At 32.0% G+C, this 22097-nt stretch overlaps 2 protein-coding genes across 3 annotated transcripts in view; one reads left to right on the top strand and one right to left on the bottom strand.

Annotated features, from left to right (window-relative positions):
• LOC129944530 (probable serine/threonine-protein kinase DDB_G0282963) overlaps positions 1 to 22027 on the top strand; it is a 33688-nt gene extending 11661 nt beyond the window's left edge. The window contains exons 1-4 of one of the 2 annotated variants that reach the window (XM_056054020.1): positions 18568 to 18935; positions 19507 to 19896; positions 20671 to 21088; positions 21165 to 22027. In XM_056054020.1, coding sequence (XP_055909995.1) covers positions 19507 to 19896; positions 20671 to 21088; positions 21165 to 21193 — 837 coding nt within the window. In that variant the 5' untranslated portion in view covers positions 18568 to 18935 and the 3' untranslated portion in view covers positions 21194 to 22027. Of the gene's footprint in view, positions 1 to 18567; positions 18936 to 19506; positions 19897 to 20670; positions 21089 to 21164 lie in introns of those variants that run through there. The other variant, XM_056054019.1, reaches the window with a different exon arrangement.
• LOC129944529 (nuclear migration protein nudC) overlaps positions 1545 to 22097 on the bottom strand; it is a 40941-nt gene continuing 20388 nt past the window's right edge. The window contains exons 5-7 of the mRNA XM_056054018.1: positions 2076 to 2270; positions 1789 to 1991; positions 1545 to 1719 (exon numbers count right to left, since the gene is read on the bottom strand). Of these exons, the coding sequence (XP_055909993.1) occupies positions 1668 to 1719; positions 1789 to 1991; positions 2076 to 2270 (450 nt within the window). The 3' untranslated portion in view covers positions 1545 to 1667. The remainder of the gene's footprint in view (positions 1720 to 1788; positions 1992 to 2075; positions 2271 to 22097) is intronic.

Genomic DNA, 22097 nt, shown 5'->3' with positions numbered 1-22097 from the left:
TTTCCGTAAGGACTTTGTTTTCACACATAACCTATTTTTCCCGTGAATCGTCTACGTTTGGTTATATTTTAGATATTTATCTTTAGTACAAGTGATCACAAAAACGGACGGCGGAAACGAACAAAAATCCTCTTCTGTGAATGCGGTCGCGTAATCACGTACGCCATTGATAGAGCTCTTTCACACATGACGTATGGAAAAAAGCCTTACGGTTTTTATCCGTGAGCCATTAATAGTAAACTAATAAAGTTAACTGAAGCTTTCACACTGGACGGAAACGGGTTTTTTCCGTACCGACGATTTAAAATAGCCGTCTCAACGACTGAAATATACGGCAACCGTGTTGTCGTCGTCTATCAGTGGCGTACGTGACGGCGGATGGCTCTGTCGTTGAGACGGCTATTTTACTAGTTTACTATTAATGGCTCACGCATAAAAACTGTACGGTTTTTTTCCGTACGGAGAAAATCGTCATGTGTGAAAGAACTCATAGGGTTTGCATCGGGCGACTGTGACGGCCAATCCAATGTACCGATGCCAGATTAAGTCTTCCACTGAGTTTGCTGCGGTTTTTAGGATCGTTGTGCTCCTGCAGAATCCAATCTTCATTCGGCATTAATGCGATGAACCATCGTTTGGCAGATGGCAGTACAGCCTTTTTGTAGATTTTTATCATTTTATCGGCATTATGTTGTCAGTGAAGAGGTACAAAGTGAATAATTCCTGCTTTGAGAGGCAGCCCCAAAGATGCACCTTTAATCCATGTTTTACGGTCCGCTGAACAAGCCTATTGGTGGAAGTTGACCAGTACGTGCCATATAGAACATTCATCAGTAAAAATGACATTTTCAAAATCTCTTATCAATATTCTCATGCGCCCAAGCATGAGTCGTTTTGTCACATGTTTTTCAGTCAACAGAGGATTTTTCATTGTGTTGTGCCATTTCAGATCGTGATTCTTCAACAACAACCTTTGTTGACAATGTATCAAGGACAAAGCTTAACTCTATCAGCTCGCTAAGGAATTAGAGCGGAATCTTTTATTAAGTGTCGTAAGCCCCTAAAAAACTTAAGGTTGTTAAATCACAAGATATCAATGCCCAATTGTGATCTGCAAACTGACTGCAGAATGTTCACCTTTTTTGCAGTGAATTTCAACAATCTCAGTGCGTTGTGTAAGCGTGTATTGTTCGATAATTAGTAATGCCATAGTTTTTCTTTGTTATGTTAAATGACGGTAGTTACAAAAGTGACTGCTGTCCAAATTCGCGAGCTATTCAAAATGAAACCTCTTATTGTAAGACCCTACATTTGCACAACAATCTTAATGCCTTTCCATTATTATTTTCATAACATGCGGAATCATAAGTCTAAGCTACCACACATATTTAAGAATGCACTAATCTTCAAGTTGTGCAGTTATTATGTCCATAAGCAAGAAATTGTTTTAAAAACTAAGGACTTTCAAACAATTTTAACATTATTTCCATTAGTCTTATATAGAGTAAAAATTCAAATAGATTCTTAATGAAAAAAATCAAGTGTCTATTTATTCAAACAGTTTAATCGGAGAGCAATTCATTTCGGAAATTATTTTAATTCTAATGAATGTTATCATTTAAGTGAAATTAACTGATCATATACTATTCGGAGCTATTGCGTGCAGTTTAGTTAAATTTGCATTTTGAGAAGTCCATCTCGGGATGCTGCTTCATAAATCTGAAATAATAAAAAACCAAATATGATTAAACACATAAACATATTATATAAATTTTAAATTCAATTTACGTTTCTAGAATATCTTTTTTCTTCTTTTCTTCACTCGTAGGTAAACCTAATTCCTTTTGTTTTTGATCGTACATCATTTTTTCAACAAGACTTCTGGTCTCTCCATCTAAGTCAGATAGTTTAGATGGTTCCGGGCTAATTTTTTTCGTTGAAATCGGTTGATCAGTTGTTATTAATCGATCCCACCATGACATTTGATTGATCTTTAACATTAGATGAAAAAAAAAAACATAATTTCCATACAAAAATTATAATTATATGTTTATGTGAGATAGAAAAATACTAACCTTCTCCAATGTAATGACTACAGTCTTGGCGTCTTGTAATACCCATACGGAATCTTCTAGTTTAACATCGTTACACAATTCACCTGATATAATCGGTATATGACCTTTGATTCCAACTTTAAGAGATCTCTTTGCAATGACCACTTGCACATCTCGCGATTTTAATGGGAAATTAATTTTGAATGGAACTTTAACCTTGAAATGAGAAGAAAAAAAATACAAAATTATAGAACCAACAATCAACAGATGAAACAATGATACAAAAGTTTTATATTACTCGTATTTTGTAGGTGTAATTTAAGTTATTTCTATTTAAATATGTTGCTTTAACTATTTATGTATAGTAGGTACGAGTATTTTATTCTAAACGGAAGTAACATTGAAATTGATTCCAAGCTCATCTGAATTACATTTATTACATTTTATGATCATCACACAATAATTACGTCGTGCGTAAAAAGCAAAATAACAATTCTTTACGAAAGGAAGTTTTTCTTGTCCTTGGAAGCCATAAATAATTGGTTCGACTTTCAGTTACGTGGTCTAATTAAGGTACAAAGCATAAGTAAGATAAAGCTAGTGTAGCACTCTAGCCCTTAAGAAATAATGTCTCTGCTTACAAATAACAACTATTCGAACCGGATTTCAGATTTCAGATGCTTCACTTCGTTCGTCGTCGTAGTCTTGAGTTCTACCATAGGCTATTGTTGTATGCTACATTATGGTCCCATTTAGTGCAAAACAGGTTTGATTTTTGTTTTTTTATGGATTTATTGCATTTTTATCAAAATAACAATGAGTAACGATTTTAGAGCTAATTAAATTTGTGAATTGTGTACATATTACCTTTAGGCTAAAAATATCCAAACAAACTTGTATAATCCAATTAATTAAATACATACATGTAGGCACTCAAATTACTCAAAACAAAAATGATCAGCTTAGCGACTAAGTGTTCACTTAAATTTCAATATCCGCATTCAACTGGCGTTATTATTCATTTCTTACAACTAACTCTCAGGTCTAAGTAAGTACTTATGTGTGGCTATTTTTCATATGTTTTAGCGCAGCAATAAAAAAAATTATAATACTCAACCTCTAATGTGAGTGCTCAGAATTAAATGATCATTTAACACTTTTAAGCATACCAAGCGTTAAACGTATCGTCTACAAGTTAAAGTCTGTTTAGTTTAGTGTCCTTGGCTCAAAGGTATTTCAAGTGTTATTACACATTTCAAAATTAAACTTAGTTTGTTTGCTTAATGACATACATAGATTGTAAACTATTTTAATAAGCTTATAATTATCAAGTTTTGTGTTTAATTTCGTTGTTTTTGAAAAGCCTTGTTGACACTTCAATGCAACAAAATTAACTCTTAATTCATATGAAATGACACAAAAATTGTCTGCTTTTGTATTTCAATTTGGCAAATGATTTCGGTTAACATTAAAAGATTTAATTTTAACGTTCGCAATTTTTGTTTTTCTACTCATAATCCCACCGCGCGATATAGACAACAGATCCGGTCTAGCTAAAGACAATTAAATCCCACATGCTGCTTTTTACGTAAACAAAATTGTATGTCTGGATATATTGAACATTAAACAAAACAAAAAACTTCCTCGACAAAGAAAAGGAATTTTACAGCAAAAGAACGCCCGATATAAATAAGTTTGTAGTTATTCCTTTGTCTTATTCATTCACATAGTTCCAATAATAAATTGGTTGGTAATATGGATGAGGGTTTGTTATAGATTTTTTTTGAAGGCACGAAATCCTGTTTACTTTCTATTTAGGCCATTACTTTATTTAATGAATATTGTTAAACGAATGGATTGTGTTAAGAACTTGTTAACGGAATATAGATCAAAGTAATATAATCGTATAATTTGGCAGTTGGTAAAGAACTTGGGGTTTGAGTATCAGAATAATTGCTTCATTTAGTAGGAATGATTACAAGGTCAATTTTTGTATTTACTTTCAAAAGATCAGTAATTTAGGTTAAATACATAGTGTTGTGATGGAAAAGAATATGTATGACACTTATTTTTTTGGCACAATCCCTGATTCAAGTAATATCTTTGAAAGAGATCAATTGTGACATGAACTGGGTGGCAAGGCGCACCATCATACATTAACCAGGGATCGGTCTTTCAAATCCATGTCTCCAATTTACAAAAAAAAGGAGAAGTCTCTGATACGATCGCCATTGAAAAATGGGCCAATAAGCATGATATGATCACTATTTCTGAATGTATTTAATTACCAAAAATTGATAGCGTGGGGGTCTCGATGTTGTTATGTGGATATAGTAGCCTTTTTTATGGTTGTAAAAGTACATATAGTTAAAAAATATAGTTTTTTTTGGTTTGATAACTTTTCCAACTTTTGTTTCGTGATTGAACCAAAGACAAAATCGGTCTTAAGAAAAGCAATTTGTAATGAAAAAAAGTGCACTTTTTTAAAGACGTCCATTACATGTGGTCATAGTTTTCTCAAATGGAATATTATAATGACCTTTATTTCACAACTACAACTACAACTACAACTACAACCACAACTACAACTACAACTACAACTACAACTACAACTACAACTACAACTACAACTACAACTACAACTACAACTACAACTACAACTACAACTACAACTACAACTACAACTACAACTACAACTACAACTACAACTACAACTACAACTACAACTACAACTACAACTACAACTACAACTACAACTACAACTACAACTACAACTACAACTACAACTACAACTACAACTACAACTACAACTACAACTACAACTACAACTACAACTACAACTACAACTACAACTACAACTACAACTACAACTACAACTACAACTACAACTACAACTACAACTACAACTACAACTACAACTACAACTACAACTACAACTACAACTACAACTACAACTACAACTACAACTACAACTACAACTACAACTACAACTACAACTACAACTACAACTACAACTACAACTACAACTACAACTACAACTACAACTACAACTACAACTACAACTACAACTACAACTACAACTACAACTACAACTACAACTACAACTACAACTACAACTACAACTACAACTACAACTACAACTACAACTACAACTACAACTACAACTACAACTATAGAGGAATCAGTCTTCTTAACATCGCTTACAAAATCTTCTCTGCTGTAATATGTCAACGTCTGAAGCCCATCGTCAACAACCTGATAGGTCCTTATAAGTGTGGTTTTAGACCAGGAAAGTTCACAGTCGATCAAATATTCACATTAAGGCAGATCCTGGAAAAAACCCAAGAACACCAAATCGACACCCACCATCTTTACATCCATTTCAAGGCCGCATATGACAGCATCTACAGGGACGAGCTGTATAGATCCATGTCTAGTTATGGCAGCCCTGTCAAACTCATCCGTTTGTTCAGGATGACCATGGAGAATTCACGATACTCCATAAAGGTTGGAAACAACTTAACAGAATATTTCGATGTCAAAAAAGGTTTTAGACAAGGTGATGGGCGGTCATGCAATTTTTTTTAACATCGTGCTTGAAAGAATAGTGCAGAGCTCACACGTCAACACTAGAGGCACTATCTTTCAAAAGTCTGTCCAATTACTAGCATATGCTGATGACATTGACATAATCGGAAGAACTCAGCGTGATGTCAATGGGGCTTTTGTGAGTATTGAGGCAAAGGCGGCAAAAATGGGTTTAACGGTTGATGAGGGCAAAACAAAGAACATGCTGTCGTCAAGAAAGGACATACAACACCGACACCTTGGTCAAAACGTCACCATCGACAGACGTAACTTCGAGGTAGTCAGGGACTTCGTCTACCTAGGCTCCGCTGTAAACGCAGAAAACATCACCGGCGCTGAGATCAAACGCAGAATAACTCTTGCTAACCGCTGTTTCTTTGGGCTAAGAAAGCAATTGAGTGGAAATATCCTCTCTCGAAGGACAAAAGTGTCGCTATATAAGACCCTTATCATCCCAGTCTGCTATACGGTGCAGAAGCATGGACTACGACGATAGTGGATGAAAGCACCTTGGGTTGTTTCGAGAAAAGTTCTTCGTGTGATCTACGGTCCCGTATGCATCGAAGGGAAGTGGAGAAGAAGATGAAACGACGAGCTGTACGGGTTGTACAGCGACGTAGATTTAGCCAGAAAGGTAAAAGTCCAACGACTAAGATGACTGGGTCACGTAGAGCGCATGGAAACCAATGCTCGGCTCGGAAAGTCTTCGAATCCACACTCAGAGGACAGACAAGTGGAAAGTGACCCCACCCAACTTGGAGCGAAAACTGGAGACATCTAGCTAGGGACCGAGATAGATGGAGAAGTTTGCTGGGTGAGGCCTTAGTTCAGACAGGACTGTAGCGCCACTTGAAGTAAGTAAGTTTGTTTCACAACTTACATTATTTTTCAATAAACTTGTTTTCTAATGCTGATGTACATCGTTCAAAAAAGCGGTAATATTTCCTATTCTTAAAAAAAGGAGACATTAATAATATGGAGAATTATAAGAGCATATCGTTTATGAACGTCATCTCAAAGAAATTGTGTTGAAACCAATAATATCCTGACCAAATTCCAAGCTGGTTTTAGCAAAAAAAATTTAGCATTTTTGACTTTAAGTGTGCTTTTGACCTGGTGAATCGGTTTGTACTTTTCTACAAACTTTCCCAGCTAGTATATCTACGCAGTTCACCTGAATTATAAAGAAAATGTATTCCGAATCAAAAACAGCTGTCTAGGATGGTTCAATGTACTCGGAATGGTTTGAAACGCATTCTGGTGTAAAACAAGGATGCCTTTTAAGTGTGCTCTTCTATTTGTACTTTTTATTAATGATGTAGAAGCTCATCTACCTGAAGGTCTCCACATTGCTGAATTGAAAGTAATTGTTCTTTTATATGCTGATGGCCTGATATTACTTTCTGAGTCACCTGAAAATCTCCAGCTAATGATAAATCGCCTATCTGATTATTTGGATAAACGGGGACTTTTTAATAGATAAATCAAAAATAATAGTTTTCTCAAATTACAAATTTAATGAAAACCCTCGACAGATTACTAATGAATACAAGTACATGGAAGTGATTTTTAATAAAACAATAGATTTTAAAAATCACGTTAATGTCAAAGCCAAGACTTCACAACTTTTGTTTCAAAAAAAAAAAATTTACATTTATTAATTAAAATGGGTGGGGTGACCCTTAAAAGAAAATTTAAAAAAGAAAGTTAAAATATCATACATTTATGTAATGCATACAGAAATTAAATTAAATTGAAGTTAAACATTTCAAGAAAACATCATGTAGATCCATTTACAAAAAATTCAATACTTTCATTATCAAGACTAAGGAGCCAATATTTAACTTGTTTTATATATAACAAATGAGAAGTTTGCATCCTGATAGAATGGGGGAGTCTATTAAATATCCGACATGAGGAAACATTATAAAAATTTCTAAAAGCGGTTGTTCGATATACCGGTATAGAAACTTGGTTTAAAAAATTTCCACGTAAAATATAATTATCAATTATTCTAAAATTAAGATTACCTGATCTCTTAAAGAAAATTTTTAGAACTTTATAACAATACAAATGTCTCACTGAAAGAATTTTCAAATCTCTAAAAAGTGGAAAACTAGGTTACAGGCGAGGCTTACCACATATTTTCTTCAGAACACTTTTTTGCAAAACTAATAAAGGTTGTATTTTGTTATAATATGAACCTCCCCAACAAGAAATGCCATATTCTAGTTTCGAATGAAAAATGCCATAATAAATTTTAAGTATCAGTTTGGAAGAGCAAACTTTACCCAAAAAGAAGAAGTTTCTAAGAGTGCACCGAAAATATTGTCTAAGATTCTCTGAGTGGTTATAAATACTCATTCTAGAATCAATTATTAATCCCAAATACTTGAATTCATCAACTATTTCTAATTTGAAGCATTTATCACTACAGCTCATGGAATCCGTAAATGTTGTGGAAGTAACCATAGGATTACAGCTGCAGTTAAAAAGCTTGAATTTTGGACACTCAGTAGCGTGGAAAAAGAGATCAGCATTAACAATCTTTCTGCCAGACAAACTGAAAAACATTATCTTGGTTTTAGAACTTATTATCAATTTGTGCTCTGCAAACCAGATTCTTAACAAGCTGAGGTCCCAATTTATATCCGATATAAGATTCAGACAACTATCTGTACCATACGAAAAACCAACATCATCTGCAAAATCTGTAAGAGAACCCTTAAAAGGCAAACTGAATAAAGAATTAATGTATACCAAAAAAAGTATTGGTCCTAAAACCGAACCTTGTGGAACTCCCAATTCGAATGTCTTTATATCACTCCTAACACCATCAAATTTCACTCTTTGGGCTCTGAAATTTAAATAAGATCTTAGCCAATCATTAATGAATCCTCGAAACCCAGCACTTTCAAGTTTGCTAACCAAAATTTCGTGATTAACCATGTCAAAGGCTTTTGATATGTCAACAAACAATCCAGCTGTATTCTTTTTTCTATCAAGACTTACAAATATTTGAGAACAAAAATGTAACAACGCATCTTCGGTTGATTTATTGCTTTGAAAACCAAATTGAACATCACTGAAAAATTTTGTTCTTTTTAAAAAGTTCACCATTCTATTTTTTACAGCTTTTTCAAAAATCTTACTTATCGAAGGCAAGAGTGATATAGGCCTATAGTTACCCAGATCATTAGTTGCTCCTTTCTTGAAAAGTGGCAAGATATTGGCACATTTAAGAGCTACCGGATATACTCCAAAAAAATACTTTTATTAAAGATATGTGCCAAAACATCAATTATAAAACATGCTACATTTTTCAAACAAACATTTGAAATGCCATCATAACCAGAAGAGTTTGAAGTTCTTAAAGTGCCAATTAACTTTAGAATCTCTAAACTAGATATAGGCTCAAACACAAAACTTTGGCTTTGAGAAGGTTCAATACTAAATGGACTACAAAGTGTACAAGATGGGTGACTAGAACTAGCTTGAAGATTAAGTGAAATCGTTGAAAAGTATTCATTGAATGCATTAGCAATTGCAATTTTATCTGAGACCACACGACCATTAACATTGACAACAGATGGTTGTTTTTTGCACTGAGATTTATTAAGTATACTATTCACTATTTTCCATTCGTTTCTAATATTTCCTTCAGCTAGATTAAATTTGTTTTTAAAATAGTTATCACGACAAATAGGAATTTCCTTCTTTAATTCAGCACAAATTTTCTTATATTTAGTTTTTAAATTCTGACTGCTGTTGCGTTTTAAACACTTTTTTCTTAATTTGTTTTTATACTTCACTTTTTTAAGCAAACTATACGTAATCCACGGTTTTAAACGCTTATTAGACTTTTTCGGAACAATATCAAAAGAAGCATCAGAAATGTATCTACAAAGAATATCACTAAAAATATCATACGATTTGGAAGGATCACTCTCGGCAAAAACTTCTTCCCAAAACTCAAAAGACAAATTAGTTTTAAGCCTACTAAAATCGATACTTTTAATCAATTTTCGGGGGCTAGAATCAGAACAAATACTTTCTTTCCCTATATCAACAAGAATTCCAGTCATGGAATGATCAGTTATTCTGAGGTCGAAAACACACTTTTCACAGGAACTGATTGAAGGAGCGAATCGGCCATAAATATGATCAAGACAAGTTCCAGATCTCGGTCTTGTTATCTCTTTAATAAACGAAACAAGTCCATGAGAAGCTAAAAAATCCAGATAAGTTGCCACGAACTCACTACTTTCTAAAGTATCGATATTCAAATCACCCACAATTAACAAATTATTTGATTTCTTACTATCCAAGAAAGTTGAAAATTCTTCCATAAAAACTGAGCTGTTAGATATATGAAGTCTATAAATACATAATATATTAAAGATTTGTTTATTAATTTTGACGGTAATTTTCAAAACATCCGCGATTTGAAAATCTAATTTCAAAACTTCAATAACATCTAAATTGATTTACAAAACAACCAACACCTCCTGCTGCATTTGCATTCAGATAGAAATCATAACCTGGCAGCCCATAATCATTTTTCTCACAATCATAAATCCAAATTTCTGAGACAACAACAATGTCTGGAATACACATAAAAGAATCTATATGGGAAACAAGACTCGCGAAATTCTCTCTTAAACTTCTGATGTTTTGATGAATGATGATGATGAAATGCAACATTTGAAAAAAATCTCTGACGCTGCAAGAAACAGTCGAAGGGTTAAACAATTTTGAATGGAAAGTAGTATATTCCTTTTTGAAAACCATTTATACATATAGGATATTAATTATAACCGAATTTGATTAAATTTATTTAATTTTAAATTTTTGTTTATCATTCATAACTACAAAATTATTTATTTTGATTTCCTAACCGAGCTGACGGCGATGCCATAGCTGCAAAATTCATAAAAATTAAAAACAATGTACAGTGTCAGGGATGCAGTGGCTTTCTCAGTTTAATTGTACTTTGCCTCTGATACTTTTGACTTATGTACATTGGCAAGTTCAAAAATTTACCAAGGGTCAAATAATATTATAGTTTTGAGGTATTTTAATAATATCTATCTTCATCGCCGGTTAACAACGAAATTGGCCACTCCGTGATTCTTAAGTATTTAGAACCAATTCCAAAGCATACAGACTACACCATCAACCAACTATAACTCGATAGAAACTTTCAAATTTCTATACCTTTCAGATCTTTCTGGGAGTATAAGACATTTTTGAAAGACGAGACTTTTACACAGATGGATCTAAAACAAATGAAGGGGTTGGTGGAGGTGTGTACTCTGAAACTAAGTTTTTCATTCCGTCTTCTGAATCATTGTAGCGTGTTCGATATTGTCCTAGCTAATGAAAAGGTGATCTCAACATCTGATATCCCTATGTTCTTAGATAGTCATGTCAATCTCTGGACACTCTCTCTGTCTCTCTACAAACTCTATTGTAGTCCATGTCGATGTAATCTGTAATGGAGATGGCATAACAGTTTAATAATAACTTTTGCTGGAAGCCATAAAGACATTCCAGGATATTTTAAGGCAGATGAACTCGCCAAAAATAGTACAGTACAACCTAATGCAGGACGCTATGAAGAAGGCAAATACCAGGTGGAATAAAATCACCACGTATTAGATCACAAAAAAACATTTGGCTTACATTAGATTAAAAACGATCAAGGTGCTTGCTATCTCTAAGGAGACTGCATATAAGCGAGATTACCGGTGTCAAAAGTGCGCCACACGGCTAGGCGTGTTCTTAAATGACTTTTGAAGAAGCTGTATGGTTGAGGAAGAGGAAGAATATGTATCGTTGAGGAATGGGAGGAAGTAGCTCTTCACCTCCTCTGTACATGCCCTGCTCTAGCTCAAAAACGCAAGAATTACCTAGGAGAATTATTCTACAATGATCTAAATGATCTCAATTAAATTAACTGAATAAGCCTTTCACGTTATGAAAGGAACTCAAATTCGTTTCATCGAGCTTAGAAGAAAGCCTCAAGATTCATGTGGTGTCACATTGGACCATTTAACTGGCCTAAGATAGTCCTACTTCATCGTGGAAAGCCATTTTGACCTAGCCTAACCTAATAATATTAGTTTATTTTGCTGGCAGAGTCCGTCTCCTAGAATATTTCAAAGTAAATTGGAAAGTAAAGTTGTAATGATATCTTATCTCCATTTTAATTTACCAGAAAATTTCTTCCATTCAAATTTTATTTAGCAATAAAGCTAATTCCATTAATACTACTAGTTTGTAAAGTTATTGCATAAGGGGAATTTCTTTTTAGGACGACAATAACAAAAACAAAAATACTATTTCAAACACGAGTCTCACTAAGTTGTTTTGACACAATTTATTACTGACATCTCAAGAATTCTGGTTAAAAAAAAACCCGTACAACAAGCACTACTTTATAGAATGCCGTAAACTAAACAAATATTTTTTAACCTCCCACCATTTATCCAAGTCATACTTTTTTCATTTTTGTTTATAATAAATTTTAATCGAAGAAGTTCCATATGTTTTAAATTTCAGATTTTAAAATACAACTCATATCTAAATATATACCTAAACATTTATCTATAGACACAACAAAATAATAAAAAACTAGTTTACGCAAATGAAATAAAAAAAGAATTCAAATCGCTTTATTAGCTCACAGAATATAAAGTAGCCAGTGTTAGAAATCGCAAAATTTCCATGCAAAAAAAAATAAATAAAACAATAATAAAAATTCAAACATAGCAGAATCAATTAAGCATAATAACAGAGAAACAAAATTAATACAAAATAAAAAAAAACCTATGCTATTCCTAAAATTAACTGGAGATGGAGATGAATTGGAGATGTTTTAGCATCATCACCATACCGTACCAGTCCACGACGTCTTTTTTTGAATAATTTAAACGCATATAATTAAAAATAGAGAAAAAAGGTCGCTATCAAAAATCAATCACTACTCTCATACCAGTCCGTACCACACGTTCGAATCTAATATAATTATATTCAGAACTTACTAGGTGTATTTTTGGTATACCAATTATGTTTATTGGGGCAAAAGCCCCATCATAAATGTTCTTGATCGCACAGATTTTAAACTTAATTTATTAGTTTAATTCGAGGGAAACATTTCGAAAACAAAATCAAGTTTTTTTTAAACAAGTTGTGAGCACTCTTAACTTTGAAGACCCATCAACACACTTTCGTATAGAATTAGTATGTCTACAAAGGGGTTTTATGAATATGACAACAATAATTAATACAAATATATTGAGGAAAAGTACATCGCACATATAATAATAAATAATAATTGAAGGTCCTGTTTGCTTACTTAAGATCTTATCACAATAACTGGTTGACTCCATTGATCTGTCTTAATCTTAGATAGCAATTAGTTTCAATGCAAGTAACGCTATATAGTGTACACTGATTTTAAAAGGTTTTGAATAAGAATGGATAGATGCACTGAAATTAATGAAATAAGAAGTTCATAAGATAACTCCGTTTGATAGTCCACCATGAGTTCTTCATTAATAACTAAATTTGTTTAAATGCATTATTTGCCTTGGTAAAGTTCTAGAACAGTTCTTACATGAAGCCTTAACTTTAACATTTTATCTGGTTGGTCTTGTGCGTGTTCTTGTGATTGTAATTACTCAAAAACCACATACAAGAGTGTGTGTTGAGTGGTCAAATTAAATCTAACATAAATTCGGTTGCCATTTGCTTAAGGCGATTCTAAAATAGATTTGTTAGAAAAGATTGAAGTGGCTGATTTGATCAATAGTGATTCCACATGAATCTAGAGACTTTCTCTTTACTCATAAATTCAGTTTGGGCTTCTTTAGAAGGTCACTGAGAGCTTACGAGAATATGAGGAATCGTCTTATCCTTTCCGAATGGTCATGAAGCAGTTGGTGTATGAATTGATTGCTTATTTCGAGTTGGTTTTCTATGGTATTTCTCTGCGTAGGTATGGTCTAAGAAGCTGTGTCCTACAATAGAATGTGTTGCAATGGACCTTTCGAGCTGAATGCTCTTGTTCATACGAGCTTGGTTACCTGCTCAACCGAGTATACAGAACTTAATTTGTATTACAATCAGATTGCGTTATTGATTTTACCGTCTTCGGAATCTTAAAGCGACTAAGAGTGTTTAGTGCCTTTTAGTCAGCACCTAGGTCTCAGGTCCTTGTGTAAGTGTTGGGAGGACCATGATGCCATACAAATTTAGCTTGAAGAAGTTGTTGTTCAGTTTCCGAATTTAAAAATTTGGATTTAAAAAATGAATACCTTGCATAATTCAAAATTCAAGAGACATTAGACTTCAACTTCAGATATTTATGCCCTTAAATTAATGACACCAAAAGTGTTTTGCAATTTGTCTCTTTAAGTATACATTTTTTTAAAGCTTGTTTCCATAAAATGGAGCTCGGTATTTTGGACTATACAAAATTGGTGATAGTTCAAAATTCATTCGAGAGACATTAGACTTCAACTTCAGATATCTATGCCCTTAAATTACTGACGTCAAATGTGTTTTGCAATTTTGTCTCTTAAAGTACATTTTTTTAAACGCTTTTTTCATAAGATGGATCTCGGCCTTTTGGACCATACACAATTGGGGTTCTCCGCTGATGGCTATAAGTATCACAAAGTCATTATTGTTTTTCAAGAAGTGGGGACTAATGTAGCTGATAGGTCACATTAAACAGTGGCTGACTAAGAGCTGTTCCAATTCCTGTTTATCCAGAAATGTGCGCGTGAACTTAAAAATGAGTTTGAAACTCCATGTGGTGGCCTAAGCTACTTCTTTTTTATTTTTGTATCTGTAAAAAAATGGTAATATTAATAGTGGAAATAAAAAATATGGTCAAACGACCTGAATTTGAAAAATCTACCTGTTTTTATGGAAACTTCGTTACAATGACCAAGGTCGATAGTATTTTGTAAGTTTTCTCGCTAAAAGCTATAAATCAATACAGAAGGGGAAGTAAACAAAAAAAAAACAACTCAACAGTAAAATACAAAATGACGTCATATGGATTAGTTTTACTCAAATTCTCTAACCGGTAAATTACCGTTTAAAATACAAAACACAAATAATTTTCATATTTAAAGGATAAACACCGTGACAAACACTTTCAATCATAAAAAAAACATGAATACTAAATTTAAAAAAAGTCACAAGTCATAGATTCATAGGATTTCTAAATTTAGAAAGGAACGAAAAATACCAGAAAATGTAAAGCAAACATTTATCAAGAATCCCCTTAGGCTTAGATAACGTCTTTTGTACGTACATAAGTAAAATTTGTTTGAAGTTCAACGAAAAATAAAAATAAAAAAAAAAAAAATAAAAAAAAACCTGTCAACGAATTAACGATGGTTAAACAGCACGTTCGCTTGAATAGAGAATAGGTAAGGTATAGGAAAGTGTTAGACAATGCATACCTTATGGGGTTTCCCCAACTATGTTAATATCTTCATATACATATTGTCAGTCATCATCAGTTTTTGTTAATAGATTTTGACCGTACAATTTCCGTGCACCAAAAATCATTCTTCAAAGCTATAGTCATTGGTTTTTGTTTTTTAATTTTAGTGTTGACCCCTAACTTTATTACCACTCTCGTTGTCGTTGTTGTCGGAATCGTCGCCGTCGTCATCACGACTTCATCATCATTAGAATTCGAGACTTCTTATGAATTTAAGATTAAGTATAGAGAGTTAGTAAAGATGTATGGTGTGAGTCTAGGTTCAGCTGATCGTCATTTGCAATTGTAAATAATAGTATCAGATTTCATATTCTTTACATTGTTGATAAATGGGTGTTTGTAGTAGGGTTCGGATGAATTAGAGTGGATTTAGAGTTTTGTTTTGATCTAATATAAGGTGGAATACTTGTTTGTTGTTTCCAACAAATACAAAATTGTCTTGAATGGGGCTCAAAAACCCCACAAGCTATTGAAAACGACTGTTTTGGTATGATACGGTCGAAAGGTGTTATTGGTCCGTATTTCTTCGAAGATGCCAATGGGTAGAAGTCAAGTTTGTTTGGAGTCGACTGATATGCCTTTACGAAAAGTGGCTCCAACAAAATGGCGTAACGGACCACATAGTACTTTCCACTAATTATGACTTTATTACGTGAGAAGTTTCCTGGTCGCGTAATATTATCTTGGAGACGTCAATTGGCCACCACGATTTCTTATGTTGCTCTGCCCAAAAGATCGAATAATCTCAATATAAAAACCAACCTTTCTCAAATGCTCAAAATGATGATATTTTTAGCAATAAATGAGCCTGAGTCATTGGCTCCACTCACAAAATTTCCCTCATTCGAATTCAATTAGTCTTTGGATCTCTGAAGATGAAATCGTTCGCAAAGCTTCAGAACTTGACGTTTGTTATAGCCCTGGTCCATATGGTGTACCTTCTTATATTTTGAAAAATGCACATCCTATTTATCCTATTTTCTTCATATTCTTATTAATGAATCGCTCAAATCTTCTCGAAATTTGGAAGAAGTCGTACGTAACATCGATACATAAAAAGGGTAGTAAAAATGACAAATTATCGTCCCATTGCAAAACTGTCCGTCATCCCTAAGTAACTTGAATTCATTATTTGTAAAGTTATATCGTTTAATTGTAAGTCTATAATTTGACAGTCAACATGGTTTTGTTCAAAATAAGTCAACAGTTACTAACCTCTTAATTTTCAGTTTTTTTTGTTTAGATTCGTTTGAAAAACGAAAACAAGTTGAATGTGTCTTCACAAACTTCAGTATGGCCTTTGATAAATTGTGCCATAAAACATTAACTTCCAAACTTAAATCCCAAGGCTTTAAAGATAAATTTGTTAGTTGGGTTTCAGCATTCTTATATAATAAATCATACAGCGTTGTTTTTAGGAATGAGCGGTCATCATATTTGTATACCAACTTTGGCGTACCATAAGGTAGCCACTTAGCACCTTTCCTGTTTATTTTGTACGTTAACGACTTACTTTCTATTATAAAACACTCGTCTGTTTTAATTTACGTTGATGACATTAAAATTTTCAAACGTATTGACTCACTTGACGACTGTTTACTCCTACAAGATGATCTAAAAAGTTTTCGCGAATGGTGTTTTATAAATAAGTTTTTACTAAACATAGACAATAATGTAAATCAATGTGTTTTACACACGACTTTCAATTATCAATTAGACTCTTCTAACTTGACTAAACTCTCTACTTTCTCTGACCTAGGTATTATTCTTGACTCAAAATTACTTTTACAAATCATTATGACTACATTATTAAAAAAAAAAACAAATAAGACACTCGGATTTATGAAACGGTTTTCACATGATTTTCGCGACCCTTATATTCTTAAACTTCATCATATAACATTTGTAAGACCAATATTGGAATATATTTTATTCAGTCCATATAAACAGAATAGAAGGAATACAAAGAAGATTCATGCGATTCTGCCACCGTTTCTTCACATGGTCCAATAGGCTCAAACTTCTACAGTTCAATCATGGGCTTACGTTCATAAATCTGCTTTATTATAAAATTAATTAATGGTTCAGTCATATCACCATCAATTTTGGAACAATTAAACTTTACTTGTAGCCGTTCAAGTATTAGAAAACAAGGTCCTTTATGTCCTACATCAAGCAGATCAAACATTGTTAAAAGCAATTCCCTCAACCAATTGATTTCAGTTTAAAACAAGTAAAACTTTTTAGTATATTCTGTAAGCGATGATTTTAAGAGTAAAACATTTTAAGTAAATTGTTTCGATACTTCAGTTTAGCTTTTTTTCCAAATTGCTTAAAGCATTGTAAATCTATTAAAGTAAATGTAATACTAGTCTTAAGTTCTAACGTTAATTTGTTTAACGAATTCAATAAATAAATAAAATGGCAAAACCCAAAATTTGTAGCGAAATATAACTTTCATCAAAAACGTGTCACTGTGTGTGTTTTATTTAGCTAGACTTTCGAAACTGAATTCAGACAGAAAATAGTTTTGTTTTGTCCAGAACTTCGTACACAATAGTCCTCAAACCAAAAAACGTGAATAAAAAGCTTAATATTCGTTCAAAGCTAAAGCACTAGGCAAAAATACAAAAAGACAAACAAAAATTTTATTTTGAAATTGAAATGTTATGAAACAAGAATCTACCACGCTTTTCGTAGAAAGCAAGGAAGAAGCCTCAAGATTCATGTGGTATCACAAACTGGCTTAAGTATGTCCGTTTCCATCTTCGACAGCCACTTTAACCTAACCTAACCTAAGTATACTTAATGAAATCACAATTCGCAGAAATTAGATGATACCTGAAAGCATGTTATAATTTAAAAGCAATAGACTTCATAGCTTTAAGCTTGCCATACACCTACATTCTAAGGTTCAAAATTCTTATCAAAGCCATTATAATGATAAGGTTGGTCAGATCAATCAAATTTTCAACATTTTTGGAATCCAAATATCTTTTCAAATATCAATCAAACGAAAAAATTCAGACTCGGTCGGCCGTGTGTAGTCTAAGTTAACAAGAATCGATATATAGTACTTTAGTATTAAAACTCTTAACAATTTTTATTACAATTGATAAATAAAAAAGTCCGATCACTGTAAGCTTGGCTCAAACTCCGCTCACACCTGCGCAAAAAAACAAAACAAAAATAAATATTATCACATACAGACATAGAAGGCGACGACAACAGCACCACCAACAACAACAACAACAACAACAACAACAACATACCATCAGACATCAGTCTATATCTATACTATCAAGCTAGCAAGCATTAAATAGCATACCTTACTTATAGTAGCCGCAGCAGAAGCTGAAGCAGATATCCGGCAAAAATATATTACTTTAGAATCCAAAAGTAAAGTGAAACGGAGGTGTTACTAGTCACCTTGATTCAGTTTGATTCTTGTTGTTGGATAGATCGGTTCTCTCAAATAATACAAAAAAAAAGGCTAATATCAACTTGTATAGTGTCGTCGGCTTATTTGATAATCGATTTTTGCAACACAAGATCTTATTCTTGTTATTTTTTCATTTCAATTTCAATTCAAAGTTATATTAAATAGTACATCGGAAAAAAAACAAAGAAGAGGTCTTTGAATTTGTTTAAGGTTGATCGGAATTTTAAATTGTGATAGAACCTGGAAAAAATATTCAAGTGCCTTTTAATCTATATAATAATTTATTATTTATATCGTTTGATTTTGAAAACAAGAAAATAACAATGTAAGTTTAGTTTATCAAAAAATAGAAAAAATTCAAATGAAATTTAGAAAAAAAAATATAAGAATTAGTTAATTTATTGTAAATGTGGACGTGTGCAGAATTTCTAGATTGATTTTTGTTTTTGTATTCATATTTTATTCCAAGAATCATTTAAATATAACAAAAGAGAAGAAGCCAAGTTTTGAATAAATTCTTTTCTTTTTCTTAATCGAATTCTTTGTTAAAAGAGAAAAAGACATTTTTACATACAAATCTACCTTCTAAAAAAAAGTAAGAGAAACATTTTACACAAAATTAAATCAAAAAAAAAAATATATATTTTTGTTTGTGGTCTCGTCCAACCTCAACTGAATCTAACAAAGCGGTATAAACAAGTTTGGCTACTCTCCTTCATATCCATATATCCAATCCGTGTTCATATAGTGATTGCATTTTATAGTTCAATAGTATATCTCAAACAAAAGAAAAGGGCGACCAATAGAAAGCCAATGCAAAGCAAATCAATGCAAAAATTATAACATTCAACAATATCTACATCTAAATATAATATCGTGTACTTGTTATTTTCCAGATGAACGAATCATGGCATATACCTCGCGCCTCTTTGGCTGGATCGAGTGCTGCTACATCGTCTTCGAACAGTAGCAATAAGTCTCATTCAAATCCATCGACAGTTTCAAGAAACTTTAAAATTGCAAATGATTCATATGATGGTAAAAAACAAAAACTACAGAACATTGATCGTCATCGAAGAGCAGAAGATAGCAAATCAATGATGCTATATCATCATGGCCCAGGCACACATCATCAACATCTTCAAATTCATCGTCAAGACGGACATTGGGGTAGTAAAACAAGAACACCAACAAGTCGCAATAATGTTTCAAGTAGTAATACTCAACCACCAAAAAGAGGATCACATTCGTCACAAGGATCTAGTGATAGCAACAATAGTTCTCAGGTAAGATATACATTTTTTTTCTAAATTTAATTGATAATAAATAATTCATGAGAGACTTAAATTTAATGTGAGATGAGTTGAGTCGAGTCAAGCCGGCGGCAACAACGGTGATTGAGATGATATTCTATTACACGTATAAGATGAGTTAAATGAGTTTTACCGAAAGCTAAAATCGAGAAAAAAAATATGCTTTGTTATTCATTTAAAAAGTAAAAGGCATTATTTAATGTTAAGTCATTTAAGCTGTTGTCTAATACTTGAGATTTCCGTAGTCAAAATAACAAAAATCGTGAAGTGCAAATAAATAAAAATTTAATTTCATCTTTTTTTCTTTTGAAAAATAATGATAAAACAAACGGAAATGTAAAACCAATAATTTTTATAAATTAAAGAATTTAAAGATTTTCAAAATTCTATTTTTATTTACAACTTTAAATGTTTAATTGAGTTAATTACGAGTTTAAACCTTCCAGCGTTAAGAACACGCGCACGTGATTTTTGATTTTTGTTTTTTTGACAGTGTTGTCTATCACTAGGGGCTATCGGTTCTGTCGCTGTATCAATTATTTTTTAATTCAAATGAGCTTCTCTCGATATTATAGTCACTTAATTAAACTCATTCAATTCTTCTGATTATATAACTCTAAACTAATTAATCATTTTATGAAAAGAAATGAATAAAAAGTTATGCCCAAATTGCAAAATGGGTCCTTATGAAGAAAAAATTAATTAAAAATTTTAATAATTTATTTATTTTCTTTTCTTATATTATAGAGCATATCCTCAGGATCTTTACTTTTAACTGCAGCTAATCTAGAGCGTTTTGCTGAGATTCACAAGAAACAAAACAATTACAACAACAATAACAATAATAACAACAATCATAAAGCAGAATATTTAAATTCAAATTATAATATGAATTTAATGCTTGCTTCAATGCCATCAAGAAATTTATCAAAAGATGCTGTCATTTCAATTGAACAAAATTTAGATTTTGTAAAAACCACCAAAGATATGGATACAGTTTCAATGGCCAGTTCAACGCATTTTACAATGGTCAATGGCGAAGGCGGGCCATCTAGAAAGACAACAGGAGGCATTTGCAGTAGAGGCAAACAAGTCACTGTTTTAATAACAACAATGAGTTTGTTTTTCCTTTTAGTAATAATTGGCATGGTTTATGCTTTGGAATGTAAGTTTTAATATTTTTTTTTAAATTTAAATATTTTTCTAATTAATTAATAATTTTGTATTCCTCTTTTTTACAGTGAGAGCACGAGAAATGCCAAAAAGCTAGCAAAATTAATTGTCTTTCTTTGATGTTTGTAAAAAATTTTAAATGAACATTGAACCATCAATACATGAAAGTATTTTTATTTGTTTTTATTTTTTTATTAATTTAATTTGTATGAATTGTAATAATTGATTCGTTATCATATACGTACAACGTATACGAAAAAAAAGTTCTATTCTGCTATATGACTGCCACTGTAGTAGCAATGGGATTTCATTCTCAAAAACCTGCATCCACTTCGTTATAATTTATTTTCCAGTGGATTAATTTGCCATCGTTAACGTATAGCAGAATAAGAGACTTTTATATATACATGGCCCGCAAAATTAAAACAAAAAACAAACATAATTAGTTAATTGTAAATTATTATCATTATTATTATTATTTTTTTTATTATTTTCTTTTACTGTAATTATAATTTATTCTAACTTCATTTCAATTTATTTTGAAATTTTTAATAAAATAAGTCTCATTTAATTTATCATTTTTTAGAATTTCGCAATTGTTGTATCATAGTCAAAAACAAAAAAACTTACAAATGATAAATCTAATGTTATTATTATTAAATTTTTTGGCAAACAAAACTACATATACATACTCGTACATAAGCACACAAATATAAATGTATAATAGCTATTTGAAAAAACAATATTTTAATATGATTAGAGGCATTGTTTTTTTTTCAAATATATTTTTATTAATTAAAATGTAATAATAAAATATCATTGGAGTAAGTACAGTTTACAAAAAAAAAGAAACTAAATGTCACGTCAAATAATTATATTTTTAGTCCTGTGATACAAAAAAATAATAAATCATATTTTACTTAAAAGTGTTTTCTTTTGTTGTTGTTTTATTTAACAAAAGTGCAATACTTTAAAAGAATGTAATTTATTCAAAATATTTA

Source organism: Eupeodes corollae, chromosome 2, assembly GCF_945859685.1.
Source record: "Eupeodes corollae chromosome 2, idEupCoro1.1, whole genome shotgun sequence".
Lineage (NCBI taxonomy): Eukaryota > Metazoa > Arthropoda > Insecta > Diptera > Syrphidae > Eupeodes > Eupeodes corollae.
Note: the sequence above shows the minus strand (reverse complement) of the source record. Positions and strands in the feature narration are given on the sequence as shown.